Below are 18,508 nucleotides of genomic sequence, written 5' to 3'. Positions count from 1 at the left end.
AATCACATCCGAACTTCTACAAGTGAAGCTAGATTTGACTTCATGTGTATAACTATTTGCGGTGCTTTTAATTTTAATGTCACTTTGAAAGTGCCTGCAGGTTTTGCACCCAGGGTGACAACAGGCTTTTACTACGGAGGAATGCTGTTGGCTGTCTAGTCAGCCAACAGCATTCTCAATTACCAGCCGTGGTGGCTCCGTGGCAATGGTGTTGGGCTGCTGAGGACGAGGTCGCGGGATTTAATCCCTGCCACGGCGGCCGCATTTCGATGGGACGAAATGCGAAAACACCAGTTTACTTATATTTAGGTGCACGTTAAAGAACCCCAGGTGGTAGAAATTTCCGTAGTCCTGCACTACGGCGAGCCTCATAAAGTGATTTTGGCACGTAAAACCCCATAATTGAATTTATTTTCAATTCTGCACCTTCGCCACTAACACACCTTCGTCCGCTGCCTCACACACCCGCTTTATCCACTCTACCGTTTAGAAGAATGCTACACATATACACTCTGCCACGTAAACTATATGTTGCCTTGAAGAAGACAAGTCCATTTGTCGAAACGTTGGCGCGAGCTTTTACCTTGTTCTCGTTTTGATCATCGTCTTGAAGTTCCATCTACCGCCTACCCAGTGTCTTCTCATTAAGGAACGTTATTAAGGGCTTTACGGGGGGGAAAGCCTAATAAAATGGACGCAGCGTTTTGCCCCCGGGCTCTAGGTCGCAGGACGCATACCAGTAGCAATCGCAATATAAATTGAGGCGGAATAAAATTACTTTTTTTTGCGCTCTTGGCATATGCTAAAGATACCATGTCAACGTATATTTTATGACGCCTTCACTTAGGTATCTGCCAAAGTTCACGTGCTGTTTCGTAAACCTGAAACAATAATTTTTGAACCCTGGCCACATCTGTATATGGCGCAGAACGCTATTCTTGCGCTACGAGACAGTGATCCTTTCCTTTGTATCATGCAAATAAAAGGACAGTTAAAGATGAAGCAGGTGTACCATCAGTAGGTCACCATGTGTGTCGGTGTGTGCGGGTGTGTCAGCATTGTGGAAAATTAACTCCTGGCAAATGCTAGCAGTAGCATCAATCTATGTGACCCAAGCTTTCGAATTGGCAGATAAGGCGCGTCGTAAAACAACGCTGCAACAACGGGATGACTAAACACCGCAGAGGGTAATTCAGTGTTTGCCCAAGGAAATGCGCGTGTGCGTGTGTAGGAGGGGGGGCGGGCCGGTTCGTTCAAATTTCGTTTTCTGATGTGCTCATATCAGATTACCATAAATGTGTCCAACATTGATTTAAAAGAAGCCATTTTCATTACTGCCATCACATTGAGGTGATATAGGTATGTATATCTTTCCTATGCGCTACACGTATGCTAAAAAAATATACCCTTCGTATTTCTTTTTGTTCAAAGCCTGTGCTTTACACTTAATGCCCAGTTCCTCAAGTCCACCTGCCAGAAGATGTGTTAAGCGCCGTTCCCAACTTATTATTATTATTATTATTATTAGCTGGAGAGATTTGCGCTGGTATGTGGCACCGGCTACTCCTCCTCTTTTGCATGCTAGTTGCAGTCAACATCGTCAATAATTTCGCCAACCATTGAAATATGTTCGCACACTCACGTTCTTTTGGTCCAAGAGAATCGCCAGAGAGAGCCGTGGAAAACGGAAAGGTCTGTTTGTTGGGAAACCCTCTGGCTGCGAGAGCACCGTCTCCACTTCCTCAGTGTTTTTGCAGGCGCCGAGGATGGCGGCCGCAAAGCGCGAACACTGCTCAGCCATCTCCTCGTACTCATTCTGCGTGGAAAATCAAGCAAAACAAAACAAAACAAAAAAGATGGCACCATGTTTGAGATACGAGTTTCATACAAGCTCCTCGCTGCCAGCACAAGGTCTCGCGGCAATCTACAGAAGAACAAAGGTATTAGTATCAAGCGGATATTTCGATGCATCACAAAGCAGACATTGCTAAATCGAACGCTACGAAAGCCGCATTTCTGACGCCTCTACGGCGTAGCGGCGAGTTGTGTCGCGACGAAAGCGTCATTCCATGTGATAGGACCGTTAATGGGGCCCTGAAACACTTTTTGAACATAGTAAGAAAACATTGCTGATTTCTAGATGAAGCCCCTTTGTGCATGAGAGCCAAATGCTATTCCACTGCAAATAATGGAGAATTTACAACCTAGTGTCAAAACAGTTAAAAAAACCTTGCCCTGACTTTCCTTTCCGATGGCGTCATCAGCTGCGACTCAAGCAGCCGAGTAGTCAAACAACCGGTATTGACGGATTTGGCAATTTCGAGAACATTCTCAGAAATCCTATTATTGTCGATTTCGAGTTAAATAAGAGAAAACATATATCTGTCTGCGATCGCAGAAAGACAAAAAAGAAGAATTTTATCGTTTCGCTTCCGGTGCATACACACGACAGTTGCGCGGAGCTGCCTCTGCTGCGCGTTGCCTCGGAGACTCAACCGGCGCGCGCTGCGTACCGTACCACGGGGTGCCGCGACAAGCCTTCTAGCTGCTGACAACCACGTACTCTGATTGATCGCTGTGGGTGACGTAGTTCCAGAAGCGTGGCGACGTTAGGCAGCCCGAGCTCCCATCTTGCGTCGAGAAAACATCTCTTACACTGAAAGCCGAAGTAGCGTCGTTACAAAAAAAAGCCAAAATTATCAATTTTCACCCCTGGGCATTGCCCCCTTTCTATCCCCCTGTGTAGCTTCCGGACGATCAGGGAAAAAGGCGAAAGGAAGCTGTGGATCGGTACGATAACTACCTCCAACTATGCCTATACATGAAGGATTAGCAAAATGTTAGTGGCAGGATATCCATGAGGTGACTTCCGTTAATAGTGAAGCCACTCTACGATTAATTGGAAAAGTGTTTCCTGTCTCATTTAGTATTATGGCAGAGATGCATATTCCTTGACCTTCGCTTCAATCCGTAAGCACAGAACAATCCAGCTTAGCCTTCTGCACTGATAATTTCAAGCCAGCTGCACAGCCGGGATTTGTTTAGTACTATAGCTATGTCCCACGTGCTTCCTTGTTACGACATTGCACGACCTTTCTTTTTTTTTTCACGGTGAACCTGTTATGGCTCGACCAAGTAGCGGAAACCAAAATCACATGGCATGCCACAAGTTCGAAAATGCACTTAGCGAGTACAACAGAAGGGCTAAAATTTCCAGCCGCTTAGCAAGTAAGCAATCGGTGTCGTTCTGTCAGCGTTAGGTGTATGTGGGTTAATCAGGACCTATTGAAAACTATCGATAAACAATTTTTTTCTTCCTGTATAGAGTAGTTATGCAATTGAAGTTCACACGGCGTCCTTGTACAAGCAATCGTGCAGCAACTTCATAAAGGCTCATTCACACTAGGCCAACACGACACCGATTCAGGTCTTCCGACTGTCAACCGACAGTGTTTTTTTCTTCGTGTCGGCGCCTCTGTCACAATGTAGCAACGCTGACAATCTGCCCACAGTCGGCGTTGCCGCTCTGCTGAGATAATTAAAATTGGCCAACTCATGTGTGGACAAAGCTTAAGGCCAGTGAGTCAATGAAGGAAATTACTTATTGAAGCGTTGCAAAGTGTTTAAAAGCTTAAAAATCATGGCTTATCGGTGTCCTTTGACGACCGAACCTGGCACTATAGGTAAATTTCTACGGAAAGTTGGTATTGGTCTATATATGATAGAATGTGTTACGGCATGTCAGATCATTGCGACTATTTGCAGTAAATTGCTTGTACTAGCGCTCCAAAGCCTTATACACGTGTTTCACGAATCAGGTGGAAAATTTGCTTGTTGGCCAGGAAGAACTACAGCGGGCACCGAGTTTGCTTTCGGGAAATATGTGGAGCGCGAACTGCACAATCCATAGCGTGTGGGATAATTACGGTCTTTGCTGTAAATACTCATTGCAGCCATCGAAAGCGTTTTGCAAGCGTTGTACGCAAATGATTGGAGTCGCTGGAAAGCGAACTGTGGCACAGTGTTCTAATTTCCTGCTAATTATGGTAGATGATATGAATCCTGGAGTAATTACAGTACATCCAGGCAATTACTCATATTAGCACTGAAAAGCGATATACGCGTGTGTTACACACCACGCGGAACGTCTGATCTCTGTTCTAGGCGGACCGAGTGTTGCATCCGAGTTCGTATTAGGCGAAAATATGGACAACGTTATGCTTAATCTGTGACCAAAATTTTATATCTGGTACAGCTAATGAAAGCCTTGGAAGCATATTACTTTTTTTGACCACTATAAAGCGTTTTAAAGCGTCCCACGCGTAAACCGTGCTTTTTCTTGCGCTTTCCGATGCGTGCTTCAACCGCCAATTTCCTTTTCAGTGTAATGCCTCAGGCTATCGCGTTGCGTCGTCATCAAAATCTGCGCCAACGGAAATCATCTACAGGCCATTCTGGTAACTGTCGCACCTGCCTTGCAGTCCATACATAAAAGTTATTTGGCTCAATAAGGCATCTACAATCAATCAGGCCTGTACCGCATCCAGTGCGGAAACCAGATGTGGCATGTTTCCGGCGTGAAATCGGCGCTGCATCGGCCGGCATCGGTGAGTAAATTTTTACAGTGCGCGATAACGGCGCCGTTTTCACGAGCAAAACGCATGCCTTTTGTGTATACACGTCATTTGGCAATCGCGTGGAACATAATTCCGTTCCACTGTGCTAATTGTCCAACTTGAAGTTGGCGCGCCATCTCATGTGATTTCGCTTCGTCGACATAATAGTGGGAAACACCTCTGCCGGTTGTCCCTCATAACAGCCACTGCGCTATAGCGCATACAAGCATTTTGACTTAATCATAAGACTTAGTATCCTGTCGGAATCGTCCGTGGCACCTGTTGCGTAACATCTGTGAGTGTGGCATTCACTGTTCTGGTATTTACGAACCCGTGACTGTATCAATAAATTTATTTGGTAGTAAGAAGCGCCACTCGCTTCTGCGTGGCCCCGCTCTAGAAAAGCAAATCCTGGCTGTCCGGAGTGCCCGCGACCGTGCCGGTGGGCTAGACCTGCCGCTCCCGACGTGGGACTGGCCGGGTGCGCGACGAGTTCGCGTCCTCGCCGGACCTCCAGTAAAGTTTCTTCACCTACTCACTTACTCTCACACGTGTCATTCTCTGCTGCGTGTGCAATGCTCGCGTTGCACGGGCTGTTTGAGCAATGACTGCAGCGCACTTCCAATAAAATCCGGAGGTTCCGTTACTTTCCTGCCTGAGCTCCGTTCACGTAACACTATAGATAACCGCTAAGCCATCGTTATGCTGCTCCATATTGCGGTGAAGCCGAAGGCACCCTGCAAGCAAACGTCTTTTTTTTTCATTTCTTTCGACTAGATGATATCACAGTGTTCAGCAGACTACTCCCTATTCTTTTTCTGGTGCCACACCCATAAAAAGAAAACGGCGAAAAGATAAAGTAAGCTTGCATTCGTTTCATCGAGTTGAAACCAATAGATGTACCGACCCGATGAACTAGAACGCCTCGTATTTACTTTCGCAGGCGTGAGTGGGAAAAGGTCATCAGCCTGTTTCTTCAAGTGAAATCCCCGCTGTGAAAAAAAAAATGACATATGCTTGTACATAATTGCAGTGCAAAAAGCACATATAGGGTTGAGGCTCCCACGTGGCCCTCAGAAAAGCATTGACCAACCCTTCGCCCACCTGAAAATGGGCGAAGGGAAGTGAAGTTTCTCCTGCACGCACCTGACCTTCGTCACGAGTAGCCCACAGGCAACGGTGCCGGATTCCTTCGGCCTCCCGCTCCCTCAGCTCGAGATCTTCTCGTTGCTGTTGGATTGCCTGGGATCGTGCGGCTCTAACGGCTGTATCGGCGCGCCGACGACGAGCCCTTTCACGGGTGAGTTCTCGCCGCCGCTCATCGAATGGCGCCTGTTCCTCTGGGGAACGCACAAGGCGTCGCCGTCCCGTCCGTCTTCCGAGACTAAAGTGAACGGAAACGAAGTCGGCGCAGCGCGCGCGCGAGACCCTTACCCTCCGCGGCGGAAGCGAAACGGCTCCGATTGGTAGCGCGCGTGGCGGGATCGTGCGCCTATGCAACTGGAATATTGGCTAATGACTGACGTTCCAGTGCCGGCGCAGCTGTCGACTCATCAAAACGCCATTTTCCGCAACTTCTCTGCTCTGGGAGCAACTGCTTTTTTCATGACCATAACAACGCCATCGAAACTTGTGAGCCAATATAAACTTCGCTTGAAAAGAGAGATTAGGCCTTCAATTGAATAAGGCAATAGTTGTTTGACAAAGTGGAAGCTTGGGTGAGTTGGGGGGATTCCTTGTCGACATGTTTGCTCAGCGCGAAAGACGAGGACGTAAGAAAAGACAACACAGGGCCTGTGTTGTCATCATCATCTTTCTCAATTGACACAGAATATTTTGATTGCCAGAAAACATTTGCATACTGTGGCCATGACAAGTGAATCCTGCGTGCTTTCTTGCTGACTAGTTACAGCACTTGCAAAGCATCTTGCAGGTTTCGTTTTCCACGCAGAGGCCAGCATGTTCATTACGCAGGGTGCTTTTTTATATGTCCCGCGTTGCTGTCACTTGCCCTAGAGACTAGCATATCAGTTTGGTCTGGCATATGCCTTCCGCCGGTTCGCTGTCAACGCGATGCCAGCTTGCGCTCCGTAAAAACTTTCAAGTTCGAGAAGGCGCTGTTTGCACGCACCACACCCCCCGACGACGCTGTCGTCAACGTGTGCCCGGCCACGTACCTGGAACTCGGGCACGCTCTGCGCCAGCTCGCGCAGCTCCCGGCTGAGCGTGAACGCGCTGAGCACGGGGTCGTCCGACGTGAGCAGGATGTGCACGGGGCTGCTGAGCGCGCGGAAGGCGTTGCGACGCAGCTGCGACTGAGACAGCCGCTCGCCGTGGCGCGCGGCCTGCTCGCGGCACGACTCGGCGCACCGACCTGCGTAAAGAGAGAAGCCTTTTGCTAATTACCATTGCAGTGGTAGTAGCAAAAAGAGAGAGAGAAAGAGGTTGCATAGTGCGCGCAAGCTCTCTCTCTTGTCTCGCAGCTCACGTGGACAATAACAAATGGGGAACAAAAAGCTGGGTATAAAAATCACGTAATGATTGAATCCAGCTATGGAACTGAATAAACTAAGATGCGGAACATTGTCAAAAAAATTTATTACTTCACAATCCTGCCGCCACACTGGAATCGTTTTCGCGGGGAAACGCAGCGCACAACCGTTTTTTTATTTCATTAGTCGCAGTCTATGTTGAGTTAAAGAAGTCCAACGTGCAGGGTCCGGAATGTATTGATCAATATTTCAACCATAGTAACATATATATATATATATATATATATATATATATATATATATATATATATATCATCAGCCTGGTTACGCCCACTGCAGGGCAAAGGCCTCTCCCATATTTCTCAAACAACCCAGGTCATGTACTAATTGTGGCCACGCCGACCCTGCAAACTTCTTAATCTCATCCGCCCACCTAACTTTCTGCCGCCCCCTGCTACGCTTCCCTTCCCTTGGGATCCAGTCCGTAACCCTTAATGACCATCGGTTATCTTCCCTCCTCATTACATGTCCTGCCCATGCCCATTTCTTTTTCTTGATTTCAACTAAGATGTCATAAACTCGCCTTTGTTTCCTGACCCAATCTGCTCTTTTCTTATCCCTTAACGTTACACCTATCATTCTTCTTTCCATAGCTCGTTGCGTGGTCCTCAATTTGAGTAGAACTCTTTTCGTAAGCCTCCAAGTTTCTGCCCCATAGGTGACTACTGGTAAGACACAGCTATTATATACTTTTCTCTTGAGGGATAATGGCAACCTGCTGTTCATGATCTGAGAATGCCTGCCAAACGCACCCCAGCCCATTCTTATTCTCCTGATTATTTCTGTCTCATGATCCGGATCCGCCGTCACTACCTGCCCCAAGTAGGTGTATTCCCTTACGACTTCCAGTGCCTCGCTGCCTATTGTAAATTGCTGTTCTCTTCCGAGACTGTTAAACATTACTTTAGTTTTCTGCAGGTTCATTTTTAGACCCACTCTTCTGCTTTGCCTCTCCAGGTCAGTGAGCATGTGCCCACAAAAACAGGCTGCACTTGAAGTGCAAAAATAACAGCGAACACAGTCGGCGCTCGTGGTAAATCTGATCAGCGGGGCAAGCGCGTCAGCTTGTATAGACGAGCCATCGAACGTTCCAGAGTAATCGCTGTTGCACGCGTGTCTTCCAGAAAGTTCTAGAACATTCCCGTCGCGCGTACATGCAATCAAATTAAACAAGGTTCGGTGACAACAGACAGCGGATAGAACCATCGATAACATTCCAGAAACCTCCGATACATGAAGGCGCGTCTGAGCTGAGCCATAACACTTGTTAGATGATGAAACACGGTCATTCGATAGGCAAGTACTCGTGTCAATACCACCCCCCCCCTCTTAAGGAAACAGCTTCTCGTTGCTGTATACACAAAAGAAGAGCGAAAAACAAGAACACAATTACTAAGAAAAAGTAACAAAACAAAAATAAAGTCCAAAGGAAGTCCAAAGCTCAGCTATACAAAGTCCCAAATTTCGTTTGCGCTGGTAGAATGGCTTAAGTACCCCAATATGAACTATTTCAGGCCCTGAGCGGCGGCCCTGTTATAGCGAAATTACATCTGGCGCTACCCCATAGTCGAGTGCGTCAATGGAACGGATGATATTGTAGGGTCACAAATTGCGCCGTAAAAGCTTCTTGCTAAGTCCTCGTTGGCGTATCGGTGTCCAAACCCAAACACGGTCACGAAGTTGGTATTCCACGTAGCGTCATCAAAGATTGTAGCGTCGGCTGCCGGTCCTCTTCTGGTTCTTGATGCGCAGGCGGGCCAGCTGTCCGGCTTCTTCGGCGCGCCGGAGGTAGGCTGCGTCATCAAGATTTTCTTCGTTGGTGACCTGCAGCAGCCTGGCGTCGAGAGTCGTCGTTGGTTTCCTGCCGTAAACCAGCTTGAACGGCGTCATTCATGTTGTAACTTGCTCCACCGTGTTGTAAGCGAAGGTTACATGTGGCATGACGGAATCCCACGTGTTGTGCTCGACGTCGATGTACATTGCTAGGATGTCGGCGAGGGTCTCGTCTGCGTTCGTCCATTCGTCCGTTCGTCTGCGTTCGTCCGCAGACCACTCGTCTGCGGATGATAGGCAGTTGTCCTCCTGTGGCTTGTCTGGCTGTATTGCAGAATGGCGTGCGTGAGCTCTGCTGTAAAAGCCATTCCTCTGTCGGTAATGAGGACGTCTGGGGCACCATGTCGCAGCAGGATGTTCTCGAGGAATAATTTCGCCAATTCAGCTACCCTACCTTTCAGCAGAGCTTTACTTTTAGCGAAGTGGGTGACGTAGTCAGTCGCCACGATAATCCACTTATTTCCGGATGTCGACATCGCAAGCTGTCCCAACAAATCCATCCCAATCTGCTGAAATGGTCGGCAAGGAAGCTCGATTGGCTATACTAAGGCCGCTGGCCTTGTCGGTGGTGTCTTGTGCCACTGACAATGTCGGTATGTCTTGACGTAACGGGAGACCTCGCAGGTCAGGCGCGGCCCGTAAAAACTTTCCTGTATGCTCAATAGCATCTAGGAGAAACCGAGAAGCCCGTCAGTCGGATCGTCATGTAGGGTGTGCAGTACTTCTGGATGGAGTGTTGAGGAAACAACAAAAATGTAGTTGGCGCGGACTGTCGAGAACGTCTGCTTTACAAGGTTCGGTTTCGCAGCGAAAACGAAGAGAATCATTGCTTAAATGCCCTAGGAACCAACGTCTGTATTCCCTTACAAATAGTCGACGAGGCCTTTTAGCTTAGGGTCTGCTCGTTGCTGTTCAGCGAAGTCTTCCTCGCTAATCATTCCAAGCAAGGCGTCGTCATCCTCGCCGTCCTACGGCGGTGGGTCAATGGGGGCGCGTTACAGGCAGCCGGCGTCAGAGTGTTTTCGTCCGGACTTGTAGATTACAGTGATGTCATATTCTTGCAGTCTCAGGCTCCACCGCGCCAGGCGTCCTGAAGGGTCCTTTAAATTCGCTAGCCAACACAACGCGTGATGGTAAGCGTGACGTAACGCTTACCATCACACGTGGCGTGATGGTAAGCCTGATCGTTACCAACGCGTGGCGTGACGTAAGGGCGGAATATTGCTGTAGCCCAAATGATGGCGAGGCATTCCTTTTCGGTTGTAGAATAATTGCCCTCTCGTCTTGGCAGCGACCCGGTAGCGTAAGATAGCATCCGTTCAAGTCAGTCTTTCCTCTGGACTAGGACGGCACCGAGACCTAGGCTGCTCGTGGCAGTGTGGATTTCTGTATCGGCGTCCTCGTCGAATTGCGAAAGTACCGGTGGCGGCTGCATGCGTCACTTATGTGTTGTAGTTCCGTGCAGCGCAAGAACCGTTCCTTCGGTCACTATCACCGACGAGGCATGAGGGAATGCATCAGCCTCCACATCGGCCAGGCGGGCGTGCAGATCGGTAACGCCTTCTGGGAGCTCTACCGCCTCGACTACGGCATCCAGCAGGGTGGCCAAATGCCCAGCGACGGGCTGTCCGGCGGTATCAACAATTCCTTCGGCACTTTTTTTTCCTCCGAAACCGGCTCCGGTCGTTATGTTCTGTGCGCGGTGTTCATCGATCTCGAGCCCACCGTTGTCGACGAGGTGCGCTCAGGCGCCTACCTCCAGCTCTTCCACTCGGAGCGGGTAATTACTGGCAAGGAGGACGCTGCCAACAATTACGCGCGTTGTCATTGCACTATCGGCAAGGAGATCATCGACGTAGTCCTTGACCGCATCCGGAAGCTGGCGGACATGTGCATGGGTCTACAGGGCTTCCTCGTATTCCACAGCTTAGGCGGTGGTACTGGCTCCGGATTGAGCTCGCTTCTTATGGGGCGCCTTTCGGTCGACTACAGGAAAAAGTGCTAGTTCCAGCTCTCGAGCTACCTAGCGCCCCAGGCCTCAACAGATGTTGTCGAACCGTACAACGTCGTCTTGACTACGCACGCGAACTTTGAGTACGCAGTCTGCACCTTCATGGTTGGCACCGAGGCCATCTACGACATCGAACGGCCCTCATACCCAGCACCTAGCTCTGTCAGATGTCACGTAGTAGTGACGCTAAAGAACACAGTATATATATAGCCACACTGTGAACGACTGGACTAACTTATGTTGGGCGAACCTGTACCCACAAAAACAGGCTACACAAAGCACAGCCATAGTGGCGAACGCAGTCGGCGATCGTCAAAAATCTGATCAACAGGCGAAGCGCCTGAGCTTTTGTACGCGAGCCATCGAAGGTTCCAGAGTAATCGCTAGTGCCCGCATGTCTTCCAGAAGGTTCTACACCATTCGCATCACGCATGCACGCAATCTGATTACGTAAGGTTCGGCGACAACAGACAGTCGATACACAGTCAGTCGGTCAGTCGATAAACAAGTACACCTGTGTGTGTGTGTGTATATATGTATATATGTATATGTATATGTGTGTGTATATATATATATATATATATATATATATATATATATATATATATATATATATATATATATATGTGTGTGTGTATATATATATATATATATATATATATATATATATATATACACAGGTGTACTTGTTTATCGACTGACCGACTGACTGCATATATATATCTAATTCCGCGGTTTTACGTACCAGAAATACTATTTTACTATAAGGCGTTAGGTGACATATTGGGGGACTCCGAGTTAATTTTTGACCACTTGAGTTTCCCTACCGCGAACGCCACCTTTTCTGCATTTCACCCCCATCGAAATGCGGCCGCCGTTGTCGGGATTCGATCCCGCGCTCTCAGGCTCAGAAGCACAACGGCGGGTGTTTCAACCTTAGTCGACGTCTATAGCGTTGTGTGGTGATTCTTCACGACCACACGTGACCACACGACCTTCACGAACTCTCGATTTTGTGCTTCAGCCATGCAGAGCGGGCATACAATTAGCCGTATGACAACGCCATTGAGGTTAACGCAAGACACACTAGAGCAGAGAGACGTCGCCTAAGCAATTTGAACGGGTGTTTCGACGAAAATGTCCTTTAATATTTAAAAATAGCCGATCTGAAATAAACGGCCCGTTCCTTTGTAAGGAAGCTCTCAGTGGTTGCGACCATGTGGTCTTTAATTAATTAATCTACTATATAATATTAAATAATACATTAACTATATTTCAAGCTTTTAATTTCTACTGGCTCATCATAATCGGAAAATTGAATCAAATCCTCCATAGAAGCGATGTCACTTTGTGGATCTGGCAAACCCGCGCAACTGTGGCACAACGAACTTCGGCTACCGCCAAAGTGGTGGCATTACAGAGATTTCATGCATGCGGATACGTCTTACATATCCACCAGTTACAATTCGTAAATTGCAATGTGCTGTAAAATAAATAAACAAGAGGTTAATTAGTAAGTTTTTGGTAATTAGTTGTACATCTGCTTCAATTTCTCGCAGAAGTAATGTCCGTCTCCCTGAATAATTCAGCCGAAGAGAGAGGATTATGACATATACAACAGGGAATTTTTACAAACTCAGAAAAAGTAAAATGATCACCCCATATAAGAGATTCAGAAGGGTTTGGGTGCGAGCTAGTTAGTAGGGATCTTTAATATTTAAAACAGCTCCAAAAAAACACGGACATGGGAGTACACAGGACGAGTGCTGACTGCCAACAACACATAAGAGAAGTTTTGCCAAATACGGGCTGGACCCGACATCGTTGCTTAGTGGCTATAGTGCTGAGCTTCTAAGCACGTGGTCGTGGGACCGAATACCGGCCACGGCGGCCACATTTCGATGGGGGCGAAATGCGGAAACACCCGTGTACTTAGATTCAGGTGCACGTTAAAGAACCCCAAGTTGCCAACATTTCCGGAGCCCCTCACTACGACGTGCCTCATAATGAGATCGTGGTTTTGGCACGTAAATCCTCATATTTCTTTAAATACGGGCTCTAGTCCATTATTGTGTCCGAGGATGCTATGACTGTGTGGGCGGTTTCATCACGTGTACGCATTTGGCGAAAGCAAATGTGCTGGCAAATATGTCTTATGCATACAGTGCTTATCACTGCCAGAAAATATGTCCTCCCAAATAAGAAGATACAGTTCTCCTAGAAAAGGGCTCAAGTTGTTTTTCAGCGTGTCTCTCCCTGCAAAGCATGACGTAAAAGAACTTCCATTGAAGTGGGCTCCAGTATTTCCCCAATAAATTCTTGATTGCATTCCCATGTAATGAATTTCAGAATCTCAGGTTATATGACCATGACAACTTACAGTTTGCTCCTCAGCATATTCCTACATCGATTAGTACCACGGAAAGAAATGGCGTTTCTTATCAGTCCAGCATAAGGGTCTGTTTTTGCTTTGATTTAGACGACACAGCCGACAAAAATATAAGTGGTCAAAGTGTCATGGTTCTTTCGGAGTGGTCGTGTACGCGCCTACAGAATGCCGGCAGCTGTTCGCGTGTCGACAGTCCGTTTTAAGGTGTACCGTCATTTACTGATATTTCCTGTAAGTCAGTGATCTCTCTAGCAGGTTATGCCTCAAGTTCACTTACTGATCCCTGATAAAAATGTAAGGATAAGAGTTTGCTTGTTCAAAGCGCACAATACTTTGCAAAATCTTCCAGCAGTACTTCTACATGAGCGTCCGTTTAGAATTTATAGTCAAAATTCGGTTTCAAGAAAACTGGATAATACGCGTGGATAATACACAGGCATCAGAGAGTTTAGTAGCTCGTCGATAAACTTATCACCGTCACGGGACTGTCGGGTATATCGGGGCAGTCAATGACAGTTGAAATGCGGGTAGCGGTATCTTGTGATGCTTTGTCCAACCTCTGTGTACTTCAAACGTTTTGATGTCACATGGATGTTGACGTCAAAGAAAAAAAACATAAAAGAACCGCATGATGACAATTACACTCTAGCGACGCTTTGCAGTACCAGTTCAATGCAGCAATAGTTTCCTGTCTTCTCGGGTCATGCTCCGCTAAACAAGGTTACGCTACCAGCGTCGTTGCTGCCGGTATTGCCGCTTCGCTATTACAAAAAGAGCAATGCATTTATGAACAAGTTAAAGCTTGCTCTATTCTATAAACAAGCACACGTAATGTATCACACATGCAAAGATATGGCAGTCTCTACATTGCCCCTGCTTTCTAAGCGACACTCGTGGCTTCAGGTTAAGATTTACTGGCCGCAATGGCTTCGCTTTGGCAATCGTTGTTTGCCAATGAACGATAACTTAAGCATTTACTTCTTCTGAACTCATTTGACTCGCAGGTTATTTGTAGCCATGGCGCGCTCATTTTCTGAGCTTGTTTGCTTGTTTTTGAGTCCACAAGGCTAGCGAGGTGCAACGACCTAGAAATTGCACGTTGGACTTAATGGATTGTGTTGTTTTAGACGAGAGTGTCACCAGGCCTTACATGCCTGGTGACCACGTACCTCACCTTTTCATTTACGTTCTCTTATTTTTGACTCAAGCTGCTCAAGTCGCGCGTACTTTAAGTCCCCGCAATGTGGTAGCATTTTGCTCCCCCACCAAGCCGAAAGTTTAAACAATACTTACATCCAGGTTCATGAGGCTTCTGTATTGTGTGGCCTCTGTCCAGAAGCATTTTGGTGATCTCGAGGTCGCCAGCGATAGCAGCTGCCATGAGAGGGGTCATGTTGCCAACTGGCACAGTACACGGTCCGTGCGCTCTGAAACCAAAGGTACGAGCTGGTCCTCGTCTCATTTTGTCATGTAGGACGAAGTTATCAGGCGTCCTCTTAGGTTTACCGTACAACCTACGCAATATCTGAAACAGTCTAGTGAGCGAGACCAAACCGACAAAATGTATAGTGGGGAACTAGAAATGTAATAGAGTACAAAACTGGCCAAGTTGGCTGATCTGCGTAGCAGAAGCAGCGCGAAAAGTAACGTCAAAACAAGACAGAGAAGTACACAGCAAAGGCGCTAACTTCAGCGCCTGTCCTGTGTACTTGTGTGTCTTGTGCTACAGTTATTTTTTTTCGCTACTTCTACTATGAAGTATACGGAAATATAAATTTGCGACACTAAATACCTTTCTTCTTTATCTATATCGAAGCTTGCTTTCCTTGCACGCAGCAAGTTAAAGAATTCTGGATGGTCAGTATTGCTGCAACTACGAATATAGGGCGCGAGGTCAAGGATGGTAGAAACACGATCTTTATTTATGCAGAGGCTGGCCGGTATGTTTAAAGGGTAAGTTAAACAATTTGTGCTATACGAAACTAAGCGGCGGGACGCCTTATCAAGAAGAGACCTATTTCGCGACATTTCGAGAGAAGTAGCGACAAGAGAACCAAACGGAAAACGCGGTGCATTTCAAGGAAGGTTGATTCTTATTCCACGCTTCTCCTATGGCCTCGTAGGGCAGTGTAACTCTACTCTTAGTGAAACCCACCCGATGAAATATAATAAACACCTCCACTAAGCGTCCAAAGCGCGTGAGTATTTGCAAAACGTTGCATGGGATTCCGCGCATTCGTCCGTGCTTGTCAGCCCGTTATTTTTACATTTGCATGTTTGGGCAGAACAGTTTCACATCACGTGTGATGTCATCTATTCCTCTTCTAGCCAAACAATAAATATAAATTTTGCGCTAGTTTGAATGAATGTACGAACGAACGAACGAACGAACTAGCAAGCAATCAAACAATGATTAATTAAAAGCAAATACCTGAACATTACAGCAGGTGACATTTACACTACAAGTAATGACACATTGTGACAGTAAGCGATATGGAATAAAAGATGGCGCACAGTTCACGTTCATTTGGAGTAAGCCCAACCTACAGCACCTAATTAGAATGCAGGGTGCACGTTATAACAACTGTTCAGAAAAATTTAAGACACACTACATGAAAAACTCAAACCGTAGCATTAGAATATGTGCATACAAATAGTTCACGCAGAACGTACACCATCGCTGCATTAACCATCGGCCATTCTTGGCAATTGCAGTAATTGCTATCAGGGTGTATAGTTGACAGAGTTGGTAATTCACAAATACGAATTCATAAATAGGAACGGTTATTAATGGCAACAAATAAGAACAATAATGCATACAAGTGATAGCTAGGTATGTTAATCCATACATATAATTTATCCACAAATTGCAATTGCTATATGCGTGTGATAAGGCAAATTTGCTATTTTATGTTTTCTAAGGTGCTAACTGAATGCTTTAGTCAGTGTGATTACTGGACATGGCTGCAATATTTGTTTCATGAAACGAGGCCAGTAACAGGCAAAATTAAACCACACGACCAACGAACAGACACGCAGCGTATTCACAGATGTCACGCATGCACTTCTTGTCTATGAAGGAATTCTGGAGTCTTACGTGCCATAACTACGATTTGTTTATGATTCACGCCGTAGTGGGAGACTCAGGATTAGATTTAACCACGAGTGGATCTTTACCATGCCCTCAATGCACGGGACACAAACTCTTTTTTTTTGTATTTCATCTCGATTGAAAAGCGGCCACCGCAGCCGGGATTTAATCCCGTGGCCTCGTGCTTAGCAGCGCAACACCACAGCCACTAAGCCACCGCAGCGGGTAATCATTGCGCATTATGTTGACACTTGCACTTGAGATAGTTTCGCACTCATTGCGCCAGAATTGCGCAATGAGTGCATTGCGCATTGCACTCATTGCGCACGCAGATGCTTTTCCAGAACCGTAGCTCTTGTGCAGAATGTATATGCCACACTCCTGACTCATCACCATGGAACGTATAGAACTCAATTGGGAGCACATCGCATATGCGTAATGACTCAACAGCAACGCATACAACCCAAAGAAAGGAGTAAGTGGCGTCTGCTCAATTCGTTAGCTAAAATTTGTATTTCCGGTGTCCCCATCCATGTCGCGTGTAGCACGCTGGCCTTCAAAGCTTTATTATTATTCTTTAAAGCAGGAATGCAGAGCAAAATACGAAGTAGTGCAATGATGTACCGTCAGTCGAGATTCTGTAAAGCACGTACTTTATCACTCACGAAAAGACGCGTACATTCGCCTGCCCCTATCATTAGCACGTGTTTCGCTAAGCTTGGGACACTGCGGGTGACATGGCATGTCAGCTTGGCGGCATGTGCATGCAGATGTATGTAGACATTGCTAGCCAACAGTGACTACGACAGCTGAAAAGGCAGATATGTGCATCGGAGTTAGCGTGTTATGGCGAGACTCCTTTTATTAGAATTTTACCAGTTCTTCTGGCGTGGGCAAAGCGCAAAAGCCGTGACCTTCGAGATTATGAAGCGCCATGCTGTTTCAACAAAGCAAAGACGCATTTTCGGTTGCCGTGCGAAACCTGATGCACACACGTATCTTTATTTTTTTTTTCGTTTCAAGCTTATTAATAACGATACGGCTATTACGCATTACTTCTTTAACTGTGTGGCGGCTGCGATAAAGCCATAGCCCTGATTTGAAAATGTTCCTACACTTTTTTTTCTCTTTGTTTTCATACGAACTCCCATTGGTTCCTATTACTCTGAGGAGCAATCGGCGGACGATGTAGAGGGTTTGGAAGCGCGATATGGAAGCCACCTAATGAGCAATCGATGTTTTGCCCGTAGACTTCTTATCGTTAACGGATCACCTGGCTACCGGAGCCGTGCACGTTAGTAGCATTAACAGTAGGAAGCTGGTGCCGACATCTTCGAACCCTTTGTTTCACTAAGATGCGTTCTAGTCATTTTATTACCCCGTCTTAGACCTCAAGTCATCCTTTGTAAGTCAATCAATCAATCGATCAAGCAATGAATCAATAATTTTTTGGCTTGTGTGAACGTTCCCCTCGAGGGAATATCATAAAAACGAGCGCACGTTAAGGATAATGACGCCTCCAACTCTGTATATCCGCAGCTAATTATAACATATTCAGTGGCATAGCTAGGTCGTCTGTCACCCGGGGCCCATAGGCCTTCTTGTGTCGCCCTTTAAAAAATGTCGCTAGAAATGGAACTCGGCTCGCGGTACGCACCCGTCGAGCAAGATGCGCGTGAGGCGTATGTCTCCGCGCTGTATGGCCACCAGCAGGGCGCTCTGCACGTGGTCTGCGTCCAGCGCGCGCAGCCTGAGCAGCTCGACGCTCAGCTCGACGTCGCCGTTCTGCGCGGCCACCTCCAGTGCCCGCAGGCCGCGCATGTCGCAGCAGTTCACGTCCAGCAACGGGTGCGCCTGCGTGGTGCAAGCGGAAAACACAACGGTTGGTTTCCCAGAATGAGTGGCAGAAGTACTGACAGCTGGGCGAATCGGTACTGATCCATGTGTTAACTGCGCAACAACACGGGCAATAATAAAGGACGAGGCACAAGAACGGCCTTTTGTCGTTGTTTTTTT

General features: G+C 47.0%; 1 protein-coding gene and 1 pseudogene across 1 annotated transcript in view; one reads left to right on the top strand and one right to left on the bottom strand.

Moving 5' to 3' along the window:
* The window catches only part of LOC135908238 (short transient receptor potential channel 3-like), a 51,554-nt gene that overhangs the window by 15,347 nt on the left and 17,699 nt on the right, over positions 1-18,508 (bottom strand). The window contains exons 3-6 of the mRNA XM_065439994.1: positions 18,150-18,346; positions 14,695-14,828; positions 6,794-6,990; positions 1,643-1,816 (exon numbers count right to left, since the gene is read on the bottom strand). Of these exons, the coding sequence (XP_065296066.1) occupies positions 1,643-1,816; positions 6,794-6,990; positions 14,695-14,828; positions 18,150-18,346 (702 nt within the window). The remainder of the gene's footprint in view (positions 1-1,642; positions 1,817-6,793; positions 6,991-14,694; positions 14,829-18,149; positions 18,347-18,508) is intronic.
* On the top strand, positions 10,506-14,633 carry LOC135908239 (tubulin alpha-1C chain pseudogene; annotated as a pseudogene).

The sequence above is a fragment of the Dermacentor albipictus genome, chromosome 2 (assembly GCF_038994185.2).
Source record: "Dermacentor albipictus isolate Rhodes 1998 colony chromosome 2, USDA_Dalb.pri_finalv2, whole genome shotgun sequence".
NCBI classification, from domain to species: Eukaryota; Metazoa; Arthropoda; class Arachnida; order Ixodida; family Ixodidae; genus Dermacentor; species Dermacentor albipictus.
The sequence above is the reverse complement of the archived record's forward strand: the minus strand, read 5'-3'. Positions and strand labels throughout refer to the sequence as shown.